The sequence below is a fragment of the Nicotiana tabacum genome, chromosome 14 (genome assembly GCF_000715075.1).
Source record: "Nicotiana tabacum cultivar K326 chromosome 14, ASM71507v2, whole genome shotgun sequence".
Lineage (NCBI taxonomy): Eukaryota > Viridiplantae > Streptophyta > Magnoliopsida > Solanales > Solanaceae > Nicotiana > Nicotiana tabacum.
Window position 1 is genome coordinate 98,234,760 of NC_134093.1, and position 24,075 is coordinate 98,258,834.

Sequence of the window (24,075 nt, forward strand, 5' to 3'; positions counted from 1 at the left end):
TATATATATAGTAATTATTATTATTATTATTATAGTAATAGTAATTAGTGTGATTGAATATGAAAGTTGATGTTAATTTGACTTATATAATATTTTTAAATTAATGACAGAGAAAAAAAAATTGAAAGCGTGCTTAAAATTTTAATTTGATTGATAATTATCTCACAATATATTAGTACTTCTCAATTTAGTAACCTTTCTTGCTCATATTCCTAATTAGTGGTGGCAAAATGGTTAAAAAAACAGTTATTCACCCGTATTATCCATTAAAAATGGATTAGATAATTAACTTTTTAAAAACGGGTCAAATATGGATAACAACCATATTATCCATTTAAAAAATGGATAACCAATGAATTTAACTTTATATTTGTAAAGCCTCAAATTAGGGTTCCTTAAGTTTGGGAGACTAGGAATTTAGTGATCATATTCAAGAAGTCATGGATAATATAGATGTCCATATTATCTGCGAGTTAACCCGTTTTTTATCTGTATTAAATATGAATTGAGTCGAATAATTTATTCATTTTTGCATTACCCGTTTTTGACCCGGCCATATCGGCTTCGACCCGACCGTTTGCCACCCTTATTCCCAATGGAACCCCTTGGCCATTTTTCATCACACTAGGTCCAATAGGGGTGTTCGTCGGTACGGTACGGCACTACAACAAATGTGATATTTAGCTACAAAACTTTTAGCCACGACATAAAATTCGTCACTAATTATTCACTTTTCGTGACGAAAATTATGTTTCGTGTTTAGATACATAATCCGCATACTTTTAGTGACGAAACATATAATTTCGTAGTAAAAGTTTTTGTCCGCTAAAATTTCCCACCAAAAATAACTTGGCGCCATTATTTAATAACATTAGCCACGAATTTTATATTATTGGTGACATATTATTTTGTCACTAATGATGCACCCAATTTGTGACAAATCATAATTTGTCTTAAAATTAGTAACACTTTGGACACGAAAACAATTCGTCACAAAAAATGCGTTATTACAATAGTGACAAAATAAAATTTGTAGATAAACATGGTAAAGTTTAGCTACAAAAGTTTATAATTTATTATGACATTAGTTTTTGTCGCTAATAGTGCGAACAAATAGTGACAATTATTTAATTGTCTCTATTTAACCTACAATTTAGTCACAACAAAATTTTTGTCACGAAAAATATAATTTTTAAATGGCTACAACTTGAATTTTGTAGTTGAATAGTGCAATTATTGGCGACAAAAAAAAATTATAGTTAAAAACTAAAAGATATAGTTTTGTTCACGTATGATACATAAAATTACTTTATGGCTAATTAACCTTATGACTGAAGCACCCACCTTGAAAAATTATCAAGTTGGAGAAACTTGAATCTCATTTTATAAAGTTTTATTATGAAGTCTATATGACCTGCAAAATTGAAAGAACTCAAATCAAAACTATATGCATTTTGATTCAATTGCCATGTCTAACTTTAGAAAATAGAAAACCAAAAACCCAAATTAAAATTTAATAGAACCCAAGGAACACTTGCTGCTACAAAAATTTAGCTTCCACTTCAAAATTTCTTGAGATTAGAAGGTTAGTACCCTAAATGACCCTCCTTTATTTACCAATTTAATCTTATATCTTGCTCATCATTTTATTATAAATAAAAGTAAATAGCACACTTCTTTAGCTCACTAATCACAATTAATAAGTCTATCCTTGCATGAATGCTTGTTAGGCTAACTAACCTTGAGACGCCAAAACACAAATATCAAAACACAACAAAAATTAGAACTATATCCGTCAATAAACATGCATAACACAAACTCAATTTACTCTGAACTATTATTATTAGACTATATTGTTGACATATCATGTGATAAAATAAATAAAATGCCTGAAAACATCACGATACTCTGAATAAAAAAAGTTACAAATTAAGTTGTCAAAACCATCAAGAGTCTCAACAAATCTGCAAATACTTTATCATACACATGACTAACAAAAGGCATCTCAACATAAGGAGTTTACAAGACTATTACAACAGTTAGAGCTAACAAGAGTCATATGCCTACTGCTAAGCTGTATTCTAACAAAATAAGATAGAGAACAAGAATTTCAATAATGTTGTCTCATTTGGCAGAGAAGCCTCTTCCATCTCTTTTCTGCAAATGCCACTCAAACCAAAGTTGTTGCTTCTTTTTCTTTTTCCCTGGCCTGACAATAAATTTTTATGTGACAGACCATATTATTCACCAAAAAGAATCTCAGAGAAATAAATATCCTTACATACAACACCACAAATAAGTAATTTAACATAAATGTAGTAATATACTTATCAAAATTATCTACTACCAATAAAAGCACTCTTGCTAGGTATAAGATAAAACGCAACAGAAAGAGGAGAAAAGAAAGAGAAGAAGAAAAATGTATAGTCTCTATATACTTTTCCCTAAAAAGAACGAGGATTCCCACCGAATCACATTGGTGCTAAATACATCTGCTCCTTGTGATGGCTTAGAAAAAAGCTGAGTTGACATGGCGACAAGCATGAATCTAAGCAACTCATAAATTTGTAAAAGATATACCTCCGAGCTAGGAATGAGTTCTTGAAGCCCCCTCATCCAAGAGGACCAAGACAATTTCCAAATAAAACGAAAGGCCTCAGCAAGTTGGGGATACATAAAAGAAAGGAATAGCAATATGCCAACCATCTGTTCATACGCTTAAAGCATTAAGCGGATGATTTATTTACTCTTTCACTATTCAGAGTTCATGTGATAGACACTAATAAAGTTAACATTTAAGAGAAAACAAAAGGAGAATTTACTCTAGACATTTAAAGTAGAATAAAAAGAGGACAGAGAGACCTACATAGGCGGATATTACCTCAAGATATCTATAAATGTCCTAATTATTTAAAACCTCCCATTCGCCCAATCGCCAACATAATAAATTTAAAAAAGATGCATACCAGCAACAGGTTACTGACCTTACTATTATGAGGTTACATCATAAAACCAATGTCATCATCATCATCATCTGTGTTATCGACTTCATCGTCATTAGTACTATTATTACCTTCATTCCCCTCATTCTCCTCATGATCACTAATGTACTCTACCATTGTGTCATCCTCTTCGTCAGAATTTTCTTCGTCATAACCAACTTCATGTTCTGTCTGAGCCTTCAATTCAATTACAGTTGCATCTAGGGTAATCGAATCAACATCATCTCTATGTAGTTGACTCAGCATATTATCCGCATCATTGACAATTGAATTACTTTCAAGTGATACATCTTGATATACTTCATCATTTGTAATATACAATTCGCCATTTTCTGTCTTTGAATTTTGCATCTCTGGCACATCATATAAGTGTCTATCTTGAAATTTTAGGACAATTCGCCAATTTTCTCCCAACTTCGGATCATCAATATAAAATACTTGCCTTGCTTGAGTAGCTAGTACAAAAGAATCATGTTCATACCAAAATCTATTAACATTGATGCTCGTAAAAGTTTTATCTTTTTGCATCCCTGTCTTCTTGCGAAGATCAAACCACTTGCATTTAAATAGCAGAACTGGATTGCCATTAAGATACTCTAACTCAATCATGTCAGTTATAATACCATAAAAATCAATCACCTCATTTTCATGATAGCCTTCAACAACTAGACCGCAATTTTGACTTTTACGTAGTTCATCGCGTCTTTGAATATGGTACCTAACACCATTTACGGTACACCCAGTATATGTTCTTCCACGCACATCAGGTCCTATTGCCAAAGGATATAACTTATTGATAGACACTGACTTTTCCTTATTATATAATTGCATAATCTACAATGAAAAAATTATTACTTTTAATTAGTAAAGAGGAAAACAAATTAGAATTTAAGCACATTAAGATGATTCTTATCGTAAAAAGTTACTTACTTTCCTTTTGAACCATAAAGGAAATTGTTCTCTATGTTTCTCTTCTATATTCGCAACAACTTGCTTCATCAACTCTTCTTTATGCTCCCTGTATGCAAAATAAATTACTTATAAATTATTTAAAACAGAAAAATAACAATAGAGAGAAAAATAACTTACCGAAGAAAAGGTTCTACTTCTTCGCAATTATTCAACACATACCACCGAGCCATATCAAAATCTTTCTTTGGTATGGTATCATAGTGTCCATCTCCAAATGGTCTAGCACACTTTGAGAATATGTCCAGAACAAGTTCATCTTTGTTACTAGATCCATCATGATCATTTCGATCTTCACGATTAAATCTAGTTTCGATGCCAGTAAGATACATAGAGCAAAATGTCAAACATTCATCAATAAGATAGCCTTCTGCAATAGAACCTTCTGGTCGTGCCTTGTTTCGCACATAACGCTTAAGCTTGCACAAAAATCTTTCAATTTTGTACATCCAACGATATTGTACTGGTCCCCCATACATAGCCTCTCGTGGTAAATGCACAGCCAAATGTACCATAACATCAAAGAAAGCAGGTGGAAAGATCATCTCAAGCTTACACAATATTAAAATTATATTCTTTTCTAGTTGTTCTAAGTCATCTTTTCTCAAAGTCTTGCAACATATTCGTTGAAAGAAATCGCCTAACTCAATCAATGCTGAAGAGACATCTTTATTTACAAATCCACGAATAGCAATAGGCAACAGTCGTTGCAACAAAACATGATAGTCATGACTTTTGAGTCCAGTTATCTTATCATCATCCGCACTTACACGACATGAGATATTTGAAGCATAACCATCAGGAAATTTAACTGATTTTAAAAATTTACAGAACTCTTTTTTTTCACTTTTTGACATATTATAACAAGCAGCCGGCATTGTATAACTAGAACCATTATCCTGTAACCATAGTTCTTTTCTTATGTTCATATCCTTAAGATCTTGTCTTGCTTTATATGTGTCCTTAGTTTTTCCTTCAATATTCAGTATTGTCCCCAAAATATTCTCGCAAATGTTCTTTTCTATGTGCATGATGTCTAAATTGTGTCGCAACTTCAAGCTCTTCCAATATGGCAACTCAAATAAAATACTTTTCCTCACCCAATTCAACTCTTCAAGAAGACGTTTTCTTTTCTTATTATTTGGGTGTTTTCCTGGTCTATAAGTACTAAGAAAATTCAATTGTTGTAAGACATCATCTCCTGATAGCTGTTTTGGTTTTAATCTTTTTTCTATCTTACCATCAAATTTTTTGCTTCTTCTCCATGTGTGCTTAGGTTCAAGATACCGGCGATGATCCGTATAACAGATTTTACTTCTTAACTTGTGTGAAGGTGCATCTTTATTGCAAGTAGGACATGCCATGTATCCCTTAGTACTCCATCCAGATAAATTACCTAATCCATAAGAAATAATATATGATCACATTAGTTTATATTCCTAAACTATAATAAACTTACTTACAAGTAGTATACTAGTAAAATGTATACAAAATCTTCTATTTAACAATTATTTAGACATCTTGGACAGTGAGGAATTTAAGAACTTACCATAAGCTGGAAAATCGTTTATGGTCCATATAACAGCACCGTGCATCTTGAAGGACTCCCCTATTGATGCATCAAATGTATCTACACCTTCACTCCATAACTCATTCAATTCATTACTTGATATACATACATACATACATATATATACATATATATAGCGTAGCTACTATTAATGCTAAAGTTCGGGTAGTTTAGGACTCAAAGCATGAATTACTTGTGTAAATTATATTCTTTGTTTAATTAATATTACTTGATATACATACATACATATATATATAGTTAGATAAAAATAATAAGAGATGGAAATCTCATATGCTTGATTTTCTGTTTAAATTAATTAATTGTTAAGAGAAATTGTTCTTTCTCCCGAATTTATATTATAATAAATATACTCTCCTTCCGGAGGTACATAAGAAAATGTCCTCTTTTTTTGTGGAGCGGGCCGAACGCCTCGGCAGGATATATGCATCTATGGATCGTGTCGCACGTCCCTCGGCAGTGTACACGACACTCTAGATCGGGCCGTACGACCTCAGCATAAATCATGCTTAATAATAATTTCACGATACTTGGCAGTTTATTGCAGCTTGTAAAGCTATTTGATAAATTAAAAATTTATTGAAATTGAATTGCAGTTTGTAAAGCTATTTGATAAATTGGAAAATTTATTGAAATTGAATGATTTAATTAATATATTGGAAATTGTTGCATTTGAAGGATTTTTATTATTTCTGCTACTTAAATAAAATTATTGTTAACTTTGTGAATTATGCTGATTTGAATAATTATAATTTATTTTATTTATTATTGTTGACCCTTAGTGAGTGTCAAAGTCGGCCATCTCGTCTCTCCCACTTTGAGATTTGGCTTGATACTTACTGGGTACACGTTGTTTACGTACTCATACTACACTTGCTGCACTTTTTTGTGCAGGATCTAAGACAGATACTAGGGTAAATTTTATTTGGTGTCTTATTATTTTTCTTGGAATTAAATTTTATCGATGTATGTTTAATTTATTAATTTAACATGGAATAAATTCTACAAACCAAAATAGAATATAAACTATACTATAAGTGCAAAAATTAAGCTACGAACCAAGAGCGCAAAAATCAATGTGTAATGTAAATTTTTATGTAGTTATAATTTTTAAATAGGTATTTATATAATTAATCTGGTTTGACCTTTTCGATTAAGTTTTTATTAAAATCAAATAATTAAATTTTATATGTTCTTAAAACTAAAAAATTAAAATCGAATAAAGAATGTAGATTGTTTTCTCCGATTTGATCCGTTTTCTGTTTAGTTCAATTTCTCGTGAACACCCTTTGTTTAACTTTTTATTTTATGCCAAGATAGTTAAATCAATTTTTGAAATAATTATTTTGAATATTGTATTATTGTAGTATATATTTCATATAATTTGTTTATAACATAAAGTCATCCAAAATTGGGATAAGTTCTAAAATAAAGTTTCATTTTAGTATTATTTTCACAAGTTAAAGTTTCTTTTTACTATTGTTTCCCATAAGTTGGTTGTAGACAGTATTATATCCGCTGGAGAGAGAGATAAAGGTGAGGGTTATAAGAAAGTTTGGGTAAAGCCACTTCTCCACTTCCTAATTTTTTGGATAATCTTCTTCCTTGGCATGATAACTCTCCAACCTCGTCCATACCCACCAAACTCGTCGATACCCACCAAATAGAATTCCACAAGACTGTAAAATGGAGAAAGAAACCGTCTTTTGGCGCTGGATTTTGGGATTTTTGGCTCCAAACGAATTTCAGGATAACCACTATATATATATGAGAAAAATTACTGGAAAAAATACATTGCAAAGTAAAGCAAAATTTCTGAACAGGTATGTATCATTCCACCTACTCTATGTTTGAATAAGATTCAATAGATTGTAATTTGCCACAATCATATAACGAATTAATAATTCATTAATTATTTGTGGCATAGACATTGATATGCCTTTATTTTATCTCATATGATCAATCTAGACGAGAATAAATCAATTGGAAGATTTTGAAACAGAAACTCTCTAATTTACTGTGTATATTTATAATTTTTAATTTACTGTGTATATTTAGAGTTTTGCAAGGTGTGTATTTTTACAGTTGGTGTGTGGTATACAACTAGTGAAGCATGTCTCTACTGAAGGGGAAATATTAGGGATTATCAGAGTAGGCATCTATTTTGTATATATATATATATATATATATATATATATATATATATATATATATATATATATATATATATATATATATATATGAATTTTGCTGTCTGGTTTTTAGGGAAGAGTGGAGAGTGGATGGATTGTGGAAATATGGTATTAAAGCTTCTGTTTGAGTCAAATCATGCTTCTTGGTGGCCCTTAGGAATTTGTTTGATCGGATAATGGCACTTTAAATTTAGATGAACTGAACCAAAGTGTTTTAATGTGAACATTATGTAGGGTAATTTATATTTTTTGTTGAAATCAGTAAACATTTCTTCACTAGGCTCAATCTTTGTTAGACACACAACTTCTTTTAACTTTGCTGCATATATAAGTTTTTGAAAACATAGTTTATGTGCCTTCAAATTTAAAAATTTCCTGCATAAATAGATCTTTGGTATGTTATACTAATTACTTAAGTTGGCTAGTGATGCTTCAATAGTTCAATAAGTATTAGGAGAAGAAGACAGTAAACTCTTATTAGGAAATGATAGGCATCAGGCTTTCCAGATTGATGATTTATGTTCTTTTTGAATTTTCCTTTAGTTATTTCTAACTTTTGGTTTGTTAAACTAATATATTTTACATCTAATGAATATACTAAAATTATATAGTATGTTTGGTAGAATTCTACAAATCAATGGCACCGGGCGGACGTGTCTCTAGACAAACCACAATTACAGGTGCTTCCACTCAAGCAAGCCTATCATCTGATCCATCAAATAGTAATAATCCTATTCCTAATACAGGTAATACGTACCTTTTATTATATTGACTAGGAGTATATCTATTAGTTATTGTTTGTTCTCCTTTTTTCTGATGCTTATTGCTCATTGTTGTCAGAATACTCCTATTTTTTGTTGTTTACTCTTATGGATCCTTTTTTTTTTGGCTTGTGCAGTGCATTCCATATTGTTTTTCTATATGCATCAACTATATCCTGCATTTTCTAATTCAGACTTTTGGTAGTATTATTTTTACTGAAACCTTTGCTGTAAAATTGAAGTAATTTCTTATGGTTGGGTCAATTCCATTGCAATTCGAATGTATATTGGGGATTTTCATTTCTGTGGAAGTCATTATCTGATAAATTACATTGCACCCATTCTTTCTTACTGGTTTTAGTAGATACTAAGGGTAGCCAAGAACTACACACCTACTGCAATATTATTCTTGAGTTTAACTTTATAAAACAAACGGATTGTCTTTAAAACATGGGATATAAACAAAGTTTCTGATTGTCGCCCAATAAGAAGTTGCAACAAATTCTTACTTTCCTCGACTGGAAAGAAATAGCTATCTTTATATTCCAGCATCTAGGATTCTTTTGTGTTCAAGTTGGAACCAAATATATTAACATTTGAAACATTCATTTATGTTAAACTTGTAACAATAGAGTTTTCATTTGTAGCATAGCAATTAATTACTAATATATATACATGGTTACCATTTCTGAATTTTTAGCAAGTATTTTAAACTAACTTTAACTTTTTAAAATCAGATGATTCAACTAGAATCAGGAAAGGTCGTGGAAGGACAATGGGAAAAGGTCTTGAGAAAATGAAGAAGTCTATAGGAAGAAAGATGGTTATAGACATCCCAGTTGGTAAAGGAAGGCCAGTTGAGGCAATTCCATCAGCAAAGCTATCAAATGAGTTAGGAATTATTGCTCGCAACTTTCTTTCGCTTCCAAACAGGTGGAAGGAACTCACAAGAGAGGATAAGGATGCAGCATTAATTAGATGCCATGTAAGGATTCTATATTTTGGTACATTTTATTACATTTTAAATATGTTAGTTTTCAATCTTTTACAAGCAAAGGGAATTTTGATTGTTTTGTGAGTGTCTTCAAAACTTCTCATTTTGCAGGAGAAGTTTGAAATTAACTTGGACGAGCATTACACCAAAGATAGCTGTGAGGATATTCTGAAAAATAGAAGTCGACAATGGCGCTACAAATTAAAAAAGCTATTTGAATGTGCAAGCTCTGAGGAAGAGGCTCGTAAAATTGAAGTGCCAGAGTTGACCCCGGAAAATTAGAATAGGCTCTGTGACATGTGGGCGAATCCAGAGCATAAGGTAATTTCTATTCATATTTATCTCGTCGTAATTTTTTCTAGCAAACAACATTCACGATTTCTCAAAGAAAAATATAATTTAAGTAATTAAGTATACAAACGAACAAAATGTACAGAAGATATTTTCAGTAACATGTTTTTTTCTTCTTTGTAGCTGCAACATTCAGTCATGGATGATATGGCTTACATTGATATGAGTAGTCCCTTCAAAAATTTGCATTTACAGAAGATACAAATAAGAGAGAGAAAATAAACTGGAAGTAAAAAAAGAGAAAAAAGGATCCTTTAAATGCCTCTGTAAAATGCAACCTTTGAGAAGAGCTTGATGTGGTTCTTTAGTTTCTGTCCACTCTTTTCTGCTAACATCCGAGAACTTATAGTGCGAAATGATAATAAGCTTTAGCATCATATTTGTGTCATTATAATTTTATTTACTTATATTTATATATTCTTGGTAGAGACGATGCGAGATAAACAAGGTCAATCGAACAAAGTTAAAATCTAATCATTTCATGGGGTCAAGAGCTTTTGTAGCTGCTCGTGCTGAAATTGTAAGTTATACTATTTTTACTTTTTGTAACTTTTCCAATCCCTTTGCTTGGTAGGCGAAGAGTGAATTCTCAAGGGACATTTTTAATATTCAAAATGGTGAAAAGAAAAGAAAAAAAGGCCAATGAGTTTGGTATACTTCTAATTCTACTTGACAGATACTTTTAAGTATTGTCATTTTTCATTCATAATTCAAATCATAACTTCAATTCTTTGTCTTCTTAAAAGAGAAAGAAAAGGACACTATTTAGTTTATGTTTAATATAAAAGTTAGTATTGTTATTTGTCTCCTTTCTATCATTTTTCCTACTGATTTTTTGCCATTTGTTCTTCAAATATATACGTGTTAATAGATGAATAGATGAGTGTTAGTCACTGGTTTTTAATTAACTTTTAGTACCTCAGGGAGATATAAATTTGTATAGCCTTAATAAAACTTCATGGAGGGTATAACTGTAAGTTTTCCCTGCTTGTGAAAGCTTATGAAATTACAAGTCACATACATATACTTTTATATCTCTGTTTAAGGGAACAAGAGTCTTTTTCAACTTTTGATTAAGCATAACACTACTTTTATATTTCTGTTTAAGGGAACAAGAGTCTATATCTCTACTAACTTACGTATGACTTCTGTTAACTCACAAAACTAGTTTTCAATTTTCCATTATACAATGGATAGTTGCATAATATAAAGAACCACGATCCTATTAGACAATACATTCCTTACCTTTTGTTGAACCTGTAATCTAATCATGTTAATGTGGTTGTGGTTCAATCACCCTCCACATTCATTACTAAGATGATATTTTAGTAATATTTCATATTATTTTCATATTGTGTAGGGTGTGAATGAACATGGAGGAGTAGAGCCAAATAGGATTGAGTTCTACAAAAGCACCCATTACTCGAGTGAAAAAGGATGGTCATCTCCAGAGGCTGAGACTAACTATGTAAGTAATATTTTAGTAACATGTCACATGTATTCATTCTATCTTATCATTAATTTAATTGATGTAATATTTTTATGTAGAACAAAATGAGAGACTTGAGAGCTCGGTCTGTTTCTGAACAGAATCCAATGACTATTGATGAAATTGCTGATAATGTACTTGGTACAAGGTCGGGATATATTAAAGGCCTTGGCTATGGTCCAAAGCCTAATACAACTACATCAACAAAAAGAAGGACAGCAGAATTAGAGGACTCTCTTAGGAGGGCAAAAGAGGATGCTGCTACTGCCCAACATGGTTTACAAGAACGTTTGAATGCAGCTGAAACTGAGGTAGCAAATCAGCAGATACAGATACAAACATTAACTTCTGAGTTGGGTACTGTACGGGCACGCCAAGAGGAGATATTAAATCAAATGCAGCGTCATTTTATTGGCTCATCACCATCAAGGTTAGAAGTACTACATCTTTAAATGATAAATTCAATTATAATTCTTTTAGCATCTAAGTTCGAATGCTTTTTTTTATGATACAGCGAAGATTAAGCTCCACAAGATTATCAACTTTGGGTACACTAAACTTCACACTATTTATTTTTTGCTCATTTTTATTTTTTTGTATCACAATTCAGTTATTTGTTTCACCAATTAAACTCTACGTTTAACAAGAAGTCGTAGTTTATACCAATTATATTTTATTTATACCATGATACCATAAAGTATTAAATTAAATCTTAATTTTGTCTCTATCTTTTATACAGGTATATGACGGTAAATATTGGATCAAGACTAATTGCAAGTGAAGTGTCATTCCATTCCTCCACTTCTCAGTTCTAGCTTAGGAGTAATATTTAGTATATCTCAATTCTCAGTTAGACTTTTATGTTGGACAGATTTACTTTAATTATGTTTCTTTTAATTTATGGAGCTTTTATCTCAATATAGTTTTAATCGTAGTTGTATGATCAATGGTGAATATTTTTGTTATTACCTTTGATTGTTTTTAGTTTTCTGTTATTACCTTGATTGTTTTATTATGTTATTTCAAATTCGTATAACGCCAATCTAAAGCAAATACGAATATAAACGTCATCAAACATTTGTTATTAGTGACAAAAAAGTTCACTTATGTATAGTTTTTAGGAATATCACATTTTCGTCATGAAACAAATTAAGTTCGTCATAAATTCACTATATTTAGTGACAAAAATAATGTCCCAAAATCATCTTTTTATTGACTACGAATCAACTTTGTATTTTTCGACGATTTTAATTGTCACTAATCATGACAATTTATAGTGACAAATTTTTTTTGTCGATAAATTTTTTTTTTTAGTGACGAAATGATAGTTTTAACTACAAAATTATAATTGTCACTAATTATATATTTAGGGACAAAATATTTTTTTGTGGATAAAGGGTAGTCTTTAGTGACAAAATTACGGTTTTTCAACTACGAAACACACATAGCTTTAGAGACATTTGACGTTGTCACCAATTAAACTAAATATTTAGCGACGAGCCACTTTCGTCGACATTAATGCATTTTTAGTGACGAAATCATACTATTAAGTACAATTTTTTGTACTTTTTATGACAAATAAATCCGTCATAAATATTACGTATTTGGGGACGAAAAAAGATTTCGTCTTTAATATATCATTATTTGGCGACGAAACATAAAGTTGCCTTTGTATATTATTAGTGACGGTGTTTTAGAGACGAAATATTGACAAAAAATTTTTTGTCACAAAAAATCTTTAGTGACGAAAAGTGAATCATAGGTGACAAAATAATTCATCACTGATAATCAAATTTGTTGTAGTGCGGTACGATATTTAGATATTTCGATTCGGTATTTTCGGTATTCAGTTTCTTAAAATGCAACACCAACACCGTACCTAATTAAATTCGGTATGGTTCGGTTTTTCTCCTTTTGGTTTCGGTTTATTCGGTTTGGTAACTTCGGTTTATTCGGTTTGAATACTAACTTGTGCATAGAGTCATAGACTGTAATATTCTAAATTAAAGTACTCAAAAGTACAAAACTAAAAACATTTGTTGACAAAAGTTTTGTCCAAAACTAGCAAATATCAACCCAGAGAGAGAAAATTATTCATAAAAGAATAAATTTTATCATTAGAAATGTCTTGTTACTTGCTTAGAGTTAATTGATGAACTTAGAGAATAACGGAAAATAAAATTTTAGATTTTTATATTTATGTTATAAATAATAATATGTATATTATGTAATATAATATATATTTCGGTACGATATCGGTATTTCGATATTTCATTATAAAATATCAAATACCATACCTAATACTAATATTTTTTAAAACTTAAACCAACCATACCGAATACTAAAATATCAAACACCAAATACCAAAATTTTCGATTTCGGTACGGTAATTCGGTATTTACCAAATTATGCACAGCCCTAAGGTCCAATGTATCAAGTGCCTAGGTGAACACATTCGAATTCTAGTTCCATATAGTGAAAATTCATCATAATTTGATTAGTTTTACACGGGTTGTCAAACCTACTACAACCTCCACCCTCCTTTATTCACTCTTGGTACCCGCAAACTCATACAAGTAATAAGTACATATAAATGCATGGGTACAAATTCAGTACTGCAGTTTGCGCATATAGACATACCTCTTCTGGGTCAGAATTAACCTATTACAATGTACACAGATTTTTCTGCACCTCATTTCTCCGAAGTTAACATAACGATTCTAAGGGGAAAATCGCATTTTGCCATTTTTAAATCTGATAATTTTTCAGTTAAATACAATTTAACCTGTTACAATGAAGCATCCTCCTTGCAACTCATACAATTTACAAACTCACTGTTCTTCGCAGAGTAGGCTAAGAGTATCTCCACTACCAGTCAGCGGCTGCCTGCTCCACAATAACCAATCCTACAAAATCCCGAGTCCCCTCCTTGAACAGCCCGATTTCTTGGGGCACCGGAACTCTCCCCCATATACCTCCTCTGGGCTATCCCACACTTGATTCCCGGCAAAGTACAACGATTCATTATGAACTTTTTGTGCAACCTCCATGCTGGTACCCCAACCAACCCGAACTGATCAGCCCCAAATCATGTATCCCTGAACTGTCCCACGGTCCGTGCTCATAGCTTGCAATTCTATACTCCTACTAATGCTGAGAAATTTAGTGTTTTTGACTCCTACAAGGTGCAGCCTATTGGACCCAGCTTCCTCTTGGGTAAAGTAAACATCAGCTGACTTAGTTTCTCCCTCACAGCTTGTTGACCGACCTCTTTTAAAGGGTCAAAAGCATCAGCTTAAGAGGCCCCAACTAGCTCGGCTGTCACAGGTGATTGACATGTTAGCCTACTTAGTTTCTGTTTCGCTGCTCATTAGATGAATTCCCATCAGACCTCTTTAAAGGTTCAAAGGCATCACCTTGAGATGCCCCAACTAGCTCATCTGTCACAGGTGATTGACAAGGCAACTTTATATCTCCATTTGAGCTCAAGCCATCACTTTTTGCAGGATCAGGCGTAGGACTCAGGTCCTCAAAGAGAGCTAGAATAAAGTTTTTGTAACCTGGTATCATCTGCTCACTAAACCTCATTGCTGACGTAGGCGAACCCATACCACTTTGAGTTTGAGATTCCATTGCATCAACTTCAGCCAATAGATCTGACACCGACTCTTCAGCCAAAGTGCTGAACTCAATAGGCTCATTAACAGCTGCCTGCCAATTGGATAAGTTTGACACCTGGAGAGATGGGGAGGTATAATTAAGTTGATCTGCGACAGGAGTGGGCGTGGCAACATGATCACTCACTGCTTCAGCTGGCTTTAGCGAAGAAACGGAAACAAGACCGGAATCCCATTCTTCAGCAGATGGTTCTGCAGTTGGAGTATTTCCATCGCGTTCATCAGCTAGACTAGAACCACTGCTCCAGCTAGGGCCTGAATCCTGCACAGAGAGCTTAGAAGGAGCAGATGCTTTGTTTTCAGCTACCCGTCCAGCTTTAGCTTCACCATAGGACTTCAGAGTAGAGGTGGACCAATCATGTATATCTGAAGCACGAAGAGGAACACCTGAACTCAAAGAAAGCAGCTTTTCAGCAGCCTGAGCTTCAATATCGTCATAGCTTGTATTTGAAGTAGGACTTGGTCGATCTGGAAGATTCACATTACCTTTCTGCTCAAATAAATTTTTTGAATTGGTACCTGAAACAAAACCAGTGTCCAAGTTATTTGAACTTCTACAACTGGTTGATGACCCCCAATTCTGTCCAGAAGACTGTCCTACATAACTCTGGTTGTTAGATTGGGTTTTACGGTTGTAACTATCAGTAATCTGGCACATTTTGCTTCCACAGGAATCCTGAATTACTTGACCTTTGGCAGAGTGAAGCTCCACATTTTCAAGACCTCTTTCCTTACTTGGAAGAGCTACATGCACCTCCCCGTGACGGGACGAAGGAACTGGGCTACACAGTTGGAGTTTGTCTGAATAAACATTACTTCCATTCATCAAGTCCAAAAATTTTGGAAATGGAACAGACAACCCATCTATCCTCGCATTCTCAGCATTGCCATTTGAGTCTTTACTTGCACGGTGGCAAGGTACCTCCATTTCTCTGCATTCTCTCCCTGTTCCAGTAGAACGTCCACACCGTTCAGCAACATTTCCGTCAGCAGAGGCAGCTCCAAGCTCCTGAGACCGGCTTGATGTCTTTCCATGAACCAGAGGGGCTTTGTGAAGCAGCCCATTTAGTGCATCAGTCAAAAGTACCGAGTCATCATACTCATCATTTGTCCATATCCTCATATCAAGTGGGAAAAGCCCCAATTTACTCCATTTCCTCAACTGTATCATTGAAAATGATCCTTGCATTTTACCAGTAGGGTCACGGTAATGCCACACTTCATCCGTTTCACTGATGTTAGTGGATGCCGAGTTTGCTGTTGAGAGACTTGCAATTGAAGTTTCAGATCCAGACCCATCCACAGCCTGATCAACAGTAGCTCGATCTCCTAGTTTCTCCAATATATTAGTCTCACGAGCGTCTGTTTTCTCACTCATTTCGCACTGAGCCATTATAGATCCCTGTTCTTTAACTGCCTGATCAACCGCAACTCGATTTCCTAGCTTCTCAAATATATTAGTTCCATGAGCCTCTTGTTTCTCCCTAATTTGGCCCTGAGCAATGGTAGATCCCTGTTCTTTAACTGGATAAGCACAAAAGAATTTCTAATTAGGTCATGGTGAGTAAACATTTAATAAAGTTATTAGTACATTAATATCTTACCATTTGTAACATGATGACTATATTTCAGCTCCCCATGTATCCTATCTGATTCCTTCCAGGGATTTTTAGCTTGAGTAAGTTCACTTAGTGTTAGTGATAGCTTTTCTTTCAAGTATACCCAATACAACTTGAATAGATACTCCCAGCTTCCTTTGTCATCAAAATCTACTTGAACCTGGACAGGTTTTTGGTATTATAGAAATTTAAATCACATCAAATGTCAAAACCAAGCCAACATTTTTTTTATTTGCTGAAATAAAGAAAATGAAACTAGATAGTAACAAAACATTACATAAAGAATCAAATTAAATGATTTCTTTCTTTATGCAAGACATGACAAGAAAAATAAAAGAGAGCAAAATTAGTAATTTAAACTGATAACCAGGTCCAGTTCCTAAAGACTACAACTGTTCTTTCCTTTTCATAAACCGACGGACTAAACATGCTTGGAAGTAACTTACTCAAAATATGCGGAATCTCAAAGAAATTATTACATGCAAAATTAAAAATCTGTCAATATCATGGGGCATATGATTTACCGTTCCGTTGTTTCCTTGGTCTTTATTCTCAATCAGCATGATAGTTCGCATGCACATTGAGCAAAATCCTTTGTTTCGTCGAACACAGAAGTAATCAGCATTTTTTATACATCCCTTGCACAATGAATATGTACAAGTATAGCACAAATAGTGTGAAGCCTTTTGACACACACTACAAATATGCCAACCTGAAAACAGAAATTTTCGCATGTTATAACATGCAAACCTTCTAGAACTGGTAATGTGATCAGTAAAAGAATAGAAGAAATGACATAGGTAAGTTGCAGCCAGCAACTACAAAATCTTGAAGACTTACAGCTCATAATCCTCTCTTTTTTTAATTAAAAAGCTTACAGTCCATGATTTTGGTAGGACAATATTGAAATGGAACAAAGAGTTGATCCCATGCATCATATAGAAAAATGAACTAATCTTTTGAAGTTTAAATTAACATACATTTTCCTATTAAGAAAAGTTGGAGTAACAAATTATTGTGCACAAGAATCAAAGTGAAGCACCAGGTGATGAAGTGGGTTACCTAATAGTTAAGACTGGCTGCAACATCTATACAAGGCCAATTCCAGATTTTTTTAATGGGTATAAACATAACAACATGAATTATTGTCATGCAAGATCATAAGTCTTAATGCAATGCAGTCAAATATTTACTATTCCCTCTGTTTATTACTAGTTCAATATCTACCAATCATATGCCACTCCAAATTGGTGTCCACTTTCTAATTTTTCTTTTCATGTAATATCTTGGGTCTGCAAATTCCTAACCTTGAATGAGAAGGCAGATTAGCATGGACTAACCTAATAAATGCCGATCTAAGACACAATTCAGAAATGCGGTGTAAGATAAAGTTGGGAGAAAATCCTATAAACAACAACAACTGCATCTCAATCCTTAACTAGATGGAGTTGATTGTATGAAGTCTTCAAATCTGTTCTGCTCTATTGAAGAGAAAATCCCGCAACAAAAAAAACTAGAATTCAATCCCAAACTAGTAGGGGCAGCTATATGAATTCTCTGTATTCATTCCACTTTATTGACGAAAACTCCCGGGAATAAACTAAAAGCCAAAATAGGAAAAAAGCTAATAACCAGCTGCATAAAGTAAATAGTAGGTTATTTTGAGTTCATGAAGGGGAAACGTACCACAGAACCATTTAGCATTGGAGCTGAAAAATGCCTCGTCCCGCTTAATACAAGCTGGATGGTATGCCTTCGGACAACCCCTAACCATTAAGAAAACAATTTGGAAAAGATTAGGATATATAAATTACCATTTATGAAGTACTAATAACGGGCGGAGTATCAATTTTATCAGAAATTATAGTACACTAGCATCCAGTATGTACGAAAAGCTGGAAGTTGGAAACGAGTTTAAGTTCTATACACTAACGGTATAATTGCACAATCACGTTACTTATTAGGTAATTACATGTAAATCTCTTTATCAACATTAATTGATAATCTGATAAAACGGTAAATAATCAGCAAAGTAACCTGCTATCGTAACTTAAATTCATTTGGGAAAGAGCTTAAGTTCTATATACTGACAGTGCAGAAAAATATTTACACAATTAGGTCATCACTTAATAGATAATTACAAGTAAATCTGTCAATCAGCATTAATTGATAATCTAATAAAAATGGTAGGTAACCTGAAAAGTAACCTTAAAATTCACAGATAGTACAAAGAAATTAAATTAAATTCATTGGAAAATCAATCAACTGCTCCTCAATAAGAAACTAATTAAGATCGGCTATACAAATCCTCTATATCAATTGGGAAAAATGAAAACCTAATTTGTGCAAAAAAAAAAAAAAAAAAAGGAACAAACAACACGATTAACTCACTTGCGATCGCATAACACGAGTGAACCACCATCGAAACATATAAAGCAAACATCTTCTTCTTCTTCCTCCTCCACTCGCTGAATCTTCAGCGGCGGTGGCTTCCTTGCTTGTCCACGTGGCGGCCGCCCTCGCTTCCGCTTCTCCGAGCCGATCGTCGCTGAAGTGCTAACCTCCATAGTCACCGGAATCGGAGTATCGTTAACAGTAACGAGCACCGTATCTCCGGGGAGGGCTACCGGAGCTCCGATCGGCTGAGATTCGGCCATATCCTGAAATTAAATTGTACTTTTTTCGAGCTCAGTAAACCCTACAGAACGTGAAGTGTCAGACTTATTGCATCTTTCGTCAATTATTTGACTGTTTAAATGTGTTCAAATTTGTACGACTGCACCCACCTTGCCACGAGGTGATTTTAGTGTTGAACAGTTTGGTAAATTTTGTGAACTAAGGCCGACAAAGGCAACACTAATGTTCAATTGATTGGTTGTATTAATTAATTAATATAATCTCAACAAAAAGAATTAAATTAGAGTATTTGAGTATAACAAACATCTGTTTAACAAAACATTTAATCCTTCCTTCCCAATTATGTGGGAAAAACAAGCGATAAACATTTGTACATGTATAAGTCATCTCATTAGGAATAAAATAAAATTAATTATTTTTAAATTTAAAAATATATAATTTTTTTGGGACAAACTAAAAAGTAAAAGTGTGTCATATAAACTGTGACGTTAGGAGAATATTGTTTGATTGACCATACTATTTTGTGTTATCACAAATATAATTATACTAGAATTTATAGATTACTTTATGTAAAACAATAGTTCACATAGATTGAGAATCAAATTGGTTTTATTATATATATATATATATATATATATATATATATATATATATATATATATATATATATATATTGTTTTTTTTTAAAAATACTATATTTATATATTTAGTAAATTTAAATTTAACGTTTCTATTTTATCCTTAATGATATTCTTTAGTATAATACATATAAGACCATAAAATTCAAGAATATTTTTGATATGTTGTACATCCGTTCAGTTTAGTACCATGGATTAAAAAATACATTCTTAACTTCATACTCAATCAAATTAAGACTTAAAATAAAATGGAAAGAGTAATATATTTATTATATATGTTACAATCCTAAATAATGTGGTAAAATAAGCTTTTTTTTTTAAATAACACACCTAATAATTAATATTACTCCTTTGTTTATCGTATAACAACAATAATAAATGTGCATTTTTTTTCGAATCAAATCATGAAGTTATTTAATATCTATCTTGGTATAGTAACATGTACCTACCAATAAATAATTTAAAATGGTAATGAGCACATGATAAATTATTTGTAGTGACGTGTATATAAAAAAGTAAAAGGTGAGTACATTGCCACGCGTATTGCGAGAAGCTAAGCCTAATATTAAGTTCTAATTTCTGTAAGATCGTTGACAATTACCGAATTGCATTTATTATGCCTCTTTATTCCTGCTAAAATTTCACTCACATATATTAATTCATTTGGCTACGTAACATATTGATATTATTTAACAAACATTTTTCCTTGTGGGTTTTACCTGAAGTCCTGAAGCACTAAAGTCAATTCTTTTAAAAAGCTTTTGATCCAAATGCAATGAGCCAAAAAAAGAAAACATATTATTGAATATTGATTCACAAATAACAAGTGTCCTTGGTAGGTGCGGTACAGCAATTCTCCTTTTTTCATTAAGAAAAAGATTAATAAAAGAATGGACATTTGGTTCAAAAGAGAGATTGCACAAACCATTGTAAACAAAATAGAAAATGAATTAATTGATCTAAAATGCTCTCTCCGATCTTGTTTAAATGCCAAAGTCCCAACGAACTTGGTTTAAACTAAGCGTCATTAGAAACATTTCTTCGGACATGACCCAAGATAATCTCACTGTATTCAAAACCGGAAAATAAAAAAATGTTAGTTTAAGAAACTAAAACAGAAAAATTCCAAGCCCACAAGTTTTTTGTATGTCCTTAAGGAATTTAATCCTCTCACAGTTGCCCAAGATTTCGGATTAATTCCTCCCAGAATAGAACGGAATAACTATTTTGTAATAGCGGCACTTCAAATCACAGAACTTCGGCGAACTCAAATGGCGGAGCAAATCACACAAAATGCTTACGTTTTTGCTTTTGAAAAATAATGCAGAATGCAGAAGATAGAGGGGAGAGATGTTCAGATTTTGGTAGTGGAAAATGAGGCTAAGCCTCTCTATATATAGACAACGAAGTTGAGTCCCAACAGGTGCAAAGGTGCATGTTTGTTGATAAGGTGTCTATTCCGCAAAAATTATTTAAATTCCCTCCATTTCTTTTCCCACCATTTTTCATTCACACCTCTTTTATTTTTTATTAACAAAACCCAACAATCCCCCACATGAATGAGGAATGGCTATCCGAAACAAATATGCATGAAGAAAAATGTGTGATTCGCAAGTAAGGATTAATCTCATATGGATAAGTAGGCTTTCCTTTGAACTTTTCGTAGTGAACATATGTTGGATATACTCGATCAATCGGTAGATTTGATATCTTTGAACCGTCGAACTTTGGTGTATACCTAGACAGCCATACATCACCCAATCAACCCTTAACCATCTTTGGTTCTCATTGTTGTGTTCGTTTCAGCCATGAACACCGCCTAGTTTCATAAGTGCGTAGAGAACTGGCCTTACAATATTTTCCTTGAAGCGGCTTATACTTCACACTTACATGGGTGATTCATAAACGTATTATCCCGTAGATACACTATTTAATATACTCTGTATCAAACTTTAATACTATTAAAAAGTCATAACGCTTTATCCTTGATACTGAATATTGTCTTCATCATGAGAATGAACCAAAAATTTATTTGACATTGTTGAACCGTCATTAATGACTTTGTTTGATCTCCTTGAACCTAGATCTTGGGATCTCCAGTCTTCTAGGTAGAGTTACCGCCACAGTGACTTGTCCTCAGCCATAGTCTCATTCTCTTTGATGACTTCTCAACTGCCTCTCTAGGTAGGCCTTTTGTAAGCGGATCTGATGCATTATCTTTTGACTTTACATAGTCAATTGTGATAATTCCACTAGAGAGTAGTTGTCTAACGGTATTATGCCTTCGTCATATGTGACGATATTTTCAGTTATACATAACGCTCTCAGCCCTTCCTATTGTAACTTGACTGTCGCAATGTATGCATATAGGTGCCAAAGGTTTGGGCCAAAATGGAATATCTTCTAAGAAATTTCGGAGTTATTCCGCATCTTCACCGGCCTTATCTAAAGTTATAAACTCAGACTCCATTATAGAGCGGGCGATGCATGTGTGTTTGGACGACTTCCAAGATACTGCTCCTCCACCAATAGTAAAAACGTATCCACTTGTGAATTTTGATTCCGTTGATCCGGTGATCCAATTTGTATCATTATATCCCTCAATAACTGCGAGATAATTATTGTAGTACAATGCATAGTTTTGGGTATATTTCAAATATCCCAAAAATCGTTTCATTGCTATTCAATGAGCTTGGTCGGGATTACTTGTGTATCGACTAAGCTTACATATCGCACAAGCTATATCAGGTCGTATACAATTCATAATATACATCAAACTTTTCAACACTTGAGCATATTCCAATTGAGACTTGCTTTGACCCTTATTCTTTACAAGAGTATGGTTTAAATCAATTGGCGTTTTTGCAACTTTAAAGTCCAAATATTGGAACTTTTCAAGTACCATTTTAATATAATAAGATTGAGACAAAGCTAGACCTTGAGGAGTCTGAAGGATCTTAATTCGCAAAATTAAATCGGCAACTCCTAAGTCTTTCATATTAAACTTACTAGTAAGCATGTGCTTAGTAGCATTTATGTTAGCAATGACGTTACTCATTATCAACATATCATCCACATATAAAGAAACAATAACTATTTGATTTGGAGTATTCTTAATGTAAACACATTTGTCACACTCATTGATCTTGAAACCATTTGACAATATTGTTTGGTCAAATTTCGCATGCCATTGTTTTTGTGCTTGTTTTAGTACGTAAAGTGACTTAACAAGTCGGCACATCTTATTTTCTTTTTCAGGAACTACAAACTCTTCAGGTTGTTACATATAAAAATTTTCCTCCAAATCTCCATTTAAGAAGGTTGTTTTTATGTAATGACCCGGCCGGTCGTTTCGAGAGTTATAACCATGTTTTCCCCATTCCTACTTCTTTTTGTGTTATTCAGCTATATTATGTTATATCGGGTTAGTTGGTTCGAGTTCGGAAGGAACTCGGGGTGAAATGAGACACTTAGTCTCATAATTGAAAATTTTAAGTTAGAAAAGTAGACCGGATATGGACCTATATGTAAACAATCTCGGATTTGAATTTTGATGATTTCAATAGCTCTGTATGGTAATTTTGGGCTTAGGAGCGTGTCCGGAATATTATTTGAAAGTCTATAGAGGAATTAGGCTTGAAATGCCAAAAGATTTATTTTTGAGAAGTTTGACCGGGGGGGGTGACTTTTTGATATCGGGGTCGAAATCTGATTCTAAAAATTGGAATACCTCTGTTATGTCATTTAGGACTTGTGTGCAAAATTTGAGGTCAATCGGACGTGATTTGATAGGTTCCGGAGTTGTTTGTAGAAATTAGAAATTTCAAAGTTCATTAGGCTTGAATTGGGGTGTAATTCATGGTTTTAGCATTGTTTGAGGTGATTTGAGGATTCGACTAAGTTTGTATGATATTTTAGGACTTGTTGGTATATTTTGTTGAGGTCCCGAGGGCCTTGGGTGAGTTTCGAATGGTTAACAGATCAAAAATTGAACTAGAATAGCTGCTGCAATTTCCTTCTGTTGAAAATATCTTCTGCCCAGAAATCGAGCCCAGATCGAGCTCAGGGTTGAGGGCCACTATCGAAGCCCAGATCGAGCTCAAGGTCGAGGGCCACGATCGAAGCCATGATCGAGCACAGAGTCGAGGGCCACGATCG

At 33.2% G+C, this 24,075-nt stretch overlaps 3 protein-coding genes across 6 annotated transcripts; 1 reads left to right on the forward strand and 2 right to left on the reverse strand.

Moving 5' to 3' along the window:
- Nucleotides 1-2,979: 2,979 nt before the first annotated feature.
- LOC107780516 (uncharacterized) lies at nt 2,980-5,656 on the reverse strand. Its single transcript, XM_075230259.1, has 5 exons — nt 5,521-5,656; nt 4,092-5,367; nt 3,933-4,020; nt 3,642-3,836; nt 2,980-3,457 (listed from the first exon to the last, which is right to left on the reverse strand). The coding sequence occupies exons 1-5, from the start codon at nt 5,654-5,656 to the stop codon at nt 3,389-3,391; spliced, it is 1,764 nt and encodes a 587-aa protein (XP_075086360.1). The 3' UTR covers nt 2,980-3,388.
- Nucleotides 5,657-7,095: 1,439 nt separating this feature from the next.
- On the forward strand, nt 7,096-12,242 carry LOC142169157 (uncharacterized). Of its 3 annotated transcripts, XM_075230389.1 has the most exons (9): nt 7,096-7,382; nt 8,375-8,497; nt 9,250-9,497; nt 9,618-9,827; nt 10,285-10,377; nt 11,218-11,325; nt 11,406-11,776; nt 11,861-11,894; nt 12,086-12,242. In XM_075230389.1, exons 4-8 carry the CDS (start codon nt 9,804-9,806, stop codon nt 11,868-11,870), a joined length of 606 nt encoding a protein of 201 aa, XP_075086490.1. In that variant the 5' UTR covers nt 7,096-7,382; nt 8,375-8,497; nt 9,250-9,497; nt 9,618-9,803; the 3' UTR covers nt 11,871-11,894; nt 12,086-12,242. The 3 variants fall into 3 exon arrangements, 2 of the variants coding, with proteins under 2 accessions (XP_075086490.1, XP_075086489.1); XR_012698906.1 differs by having other exon boundaries at nt 11,406-11,894; XM_075230388.1 differs by lacking the exon at nt 12,086-12,242 and having other exon boundaries at nt 11,406-12,025.
- Nucleotides 12,243-14,052: 1,810 nt separating this feature from the next.
- On the reverse strand, nt 14,053-19,494 carry LOC107806409 (uncharacterized). Of its 2 annotated transcripts, XM_016630562.2 has the most exons (6): nt 19,034-19,494; nt 18,329-18,408; nt 17,167-17,354; nt 16,628-16,802; nt 15,510-16,547; nt 14,053-15,410 (listed from the first exon to the last, which is right to left on the reverse strand). In XM_016630562.2, the coding sequence occupies exons 1-6, from the start codon at nt 19,297-19,299 to the stop codon at nt 14,695-14,697; spliced, it is 2,463 nt and encodes an 820-aa protein (XP_016486048.1). In that variant the 5' UTR covers nt 19,300-19,494; the 3' UTR covers nt 14,053-14,694. The 2 variants fall into 2 exon arrangements, with proteins under 2 accessions (XP_016486048.1, XP_016486047.1); XM_016630561.2 differs by having other exon boundaries at nt 14,053-16,547.
- Between the last annotated feature and the right edge of the window lie 4,581 nt (nt 19,495-24,075).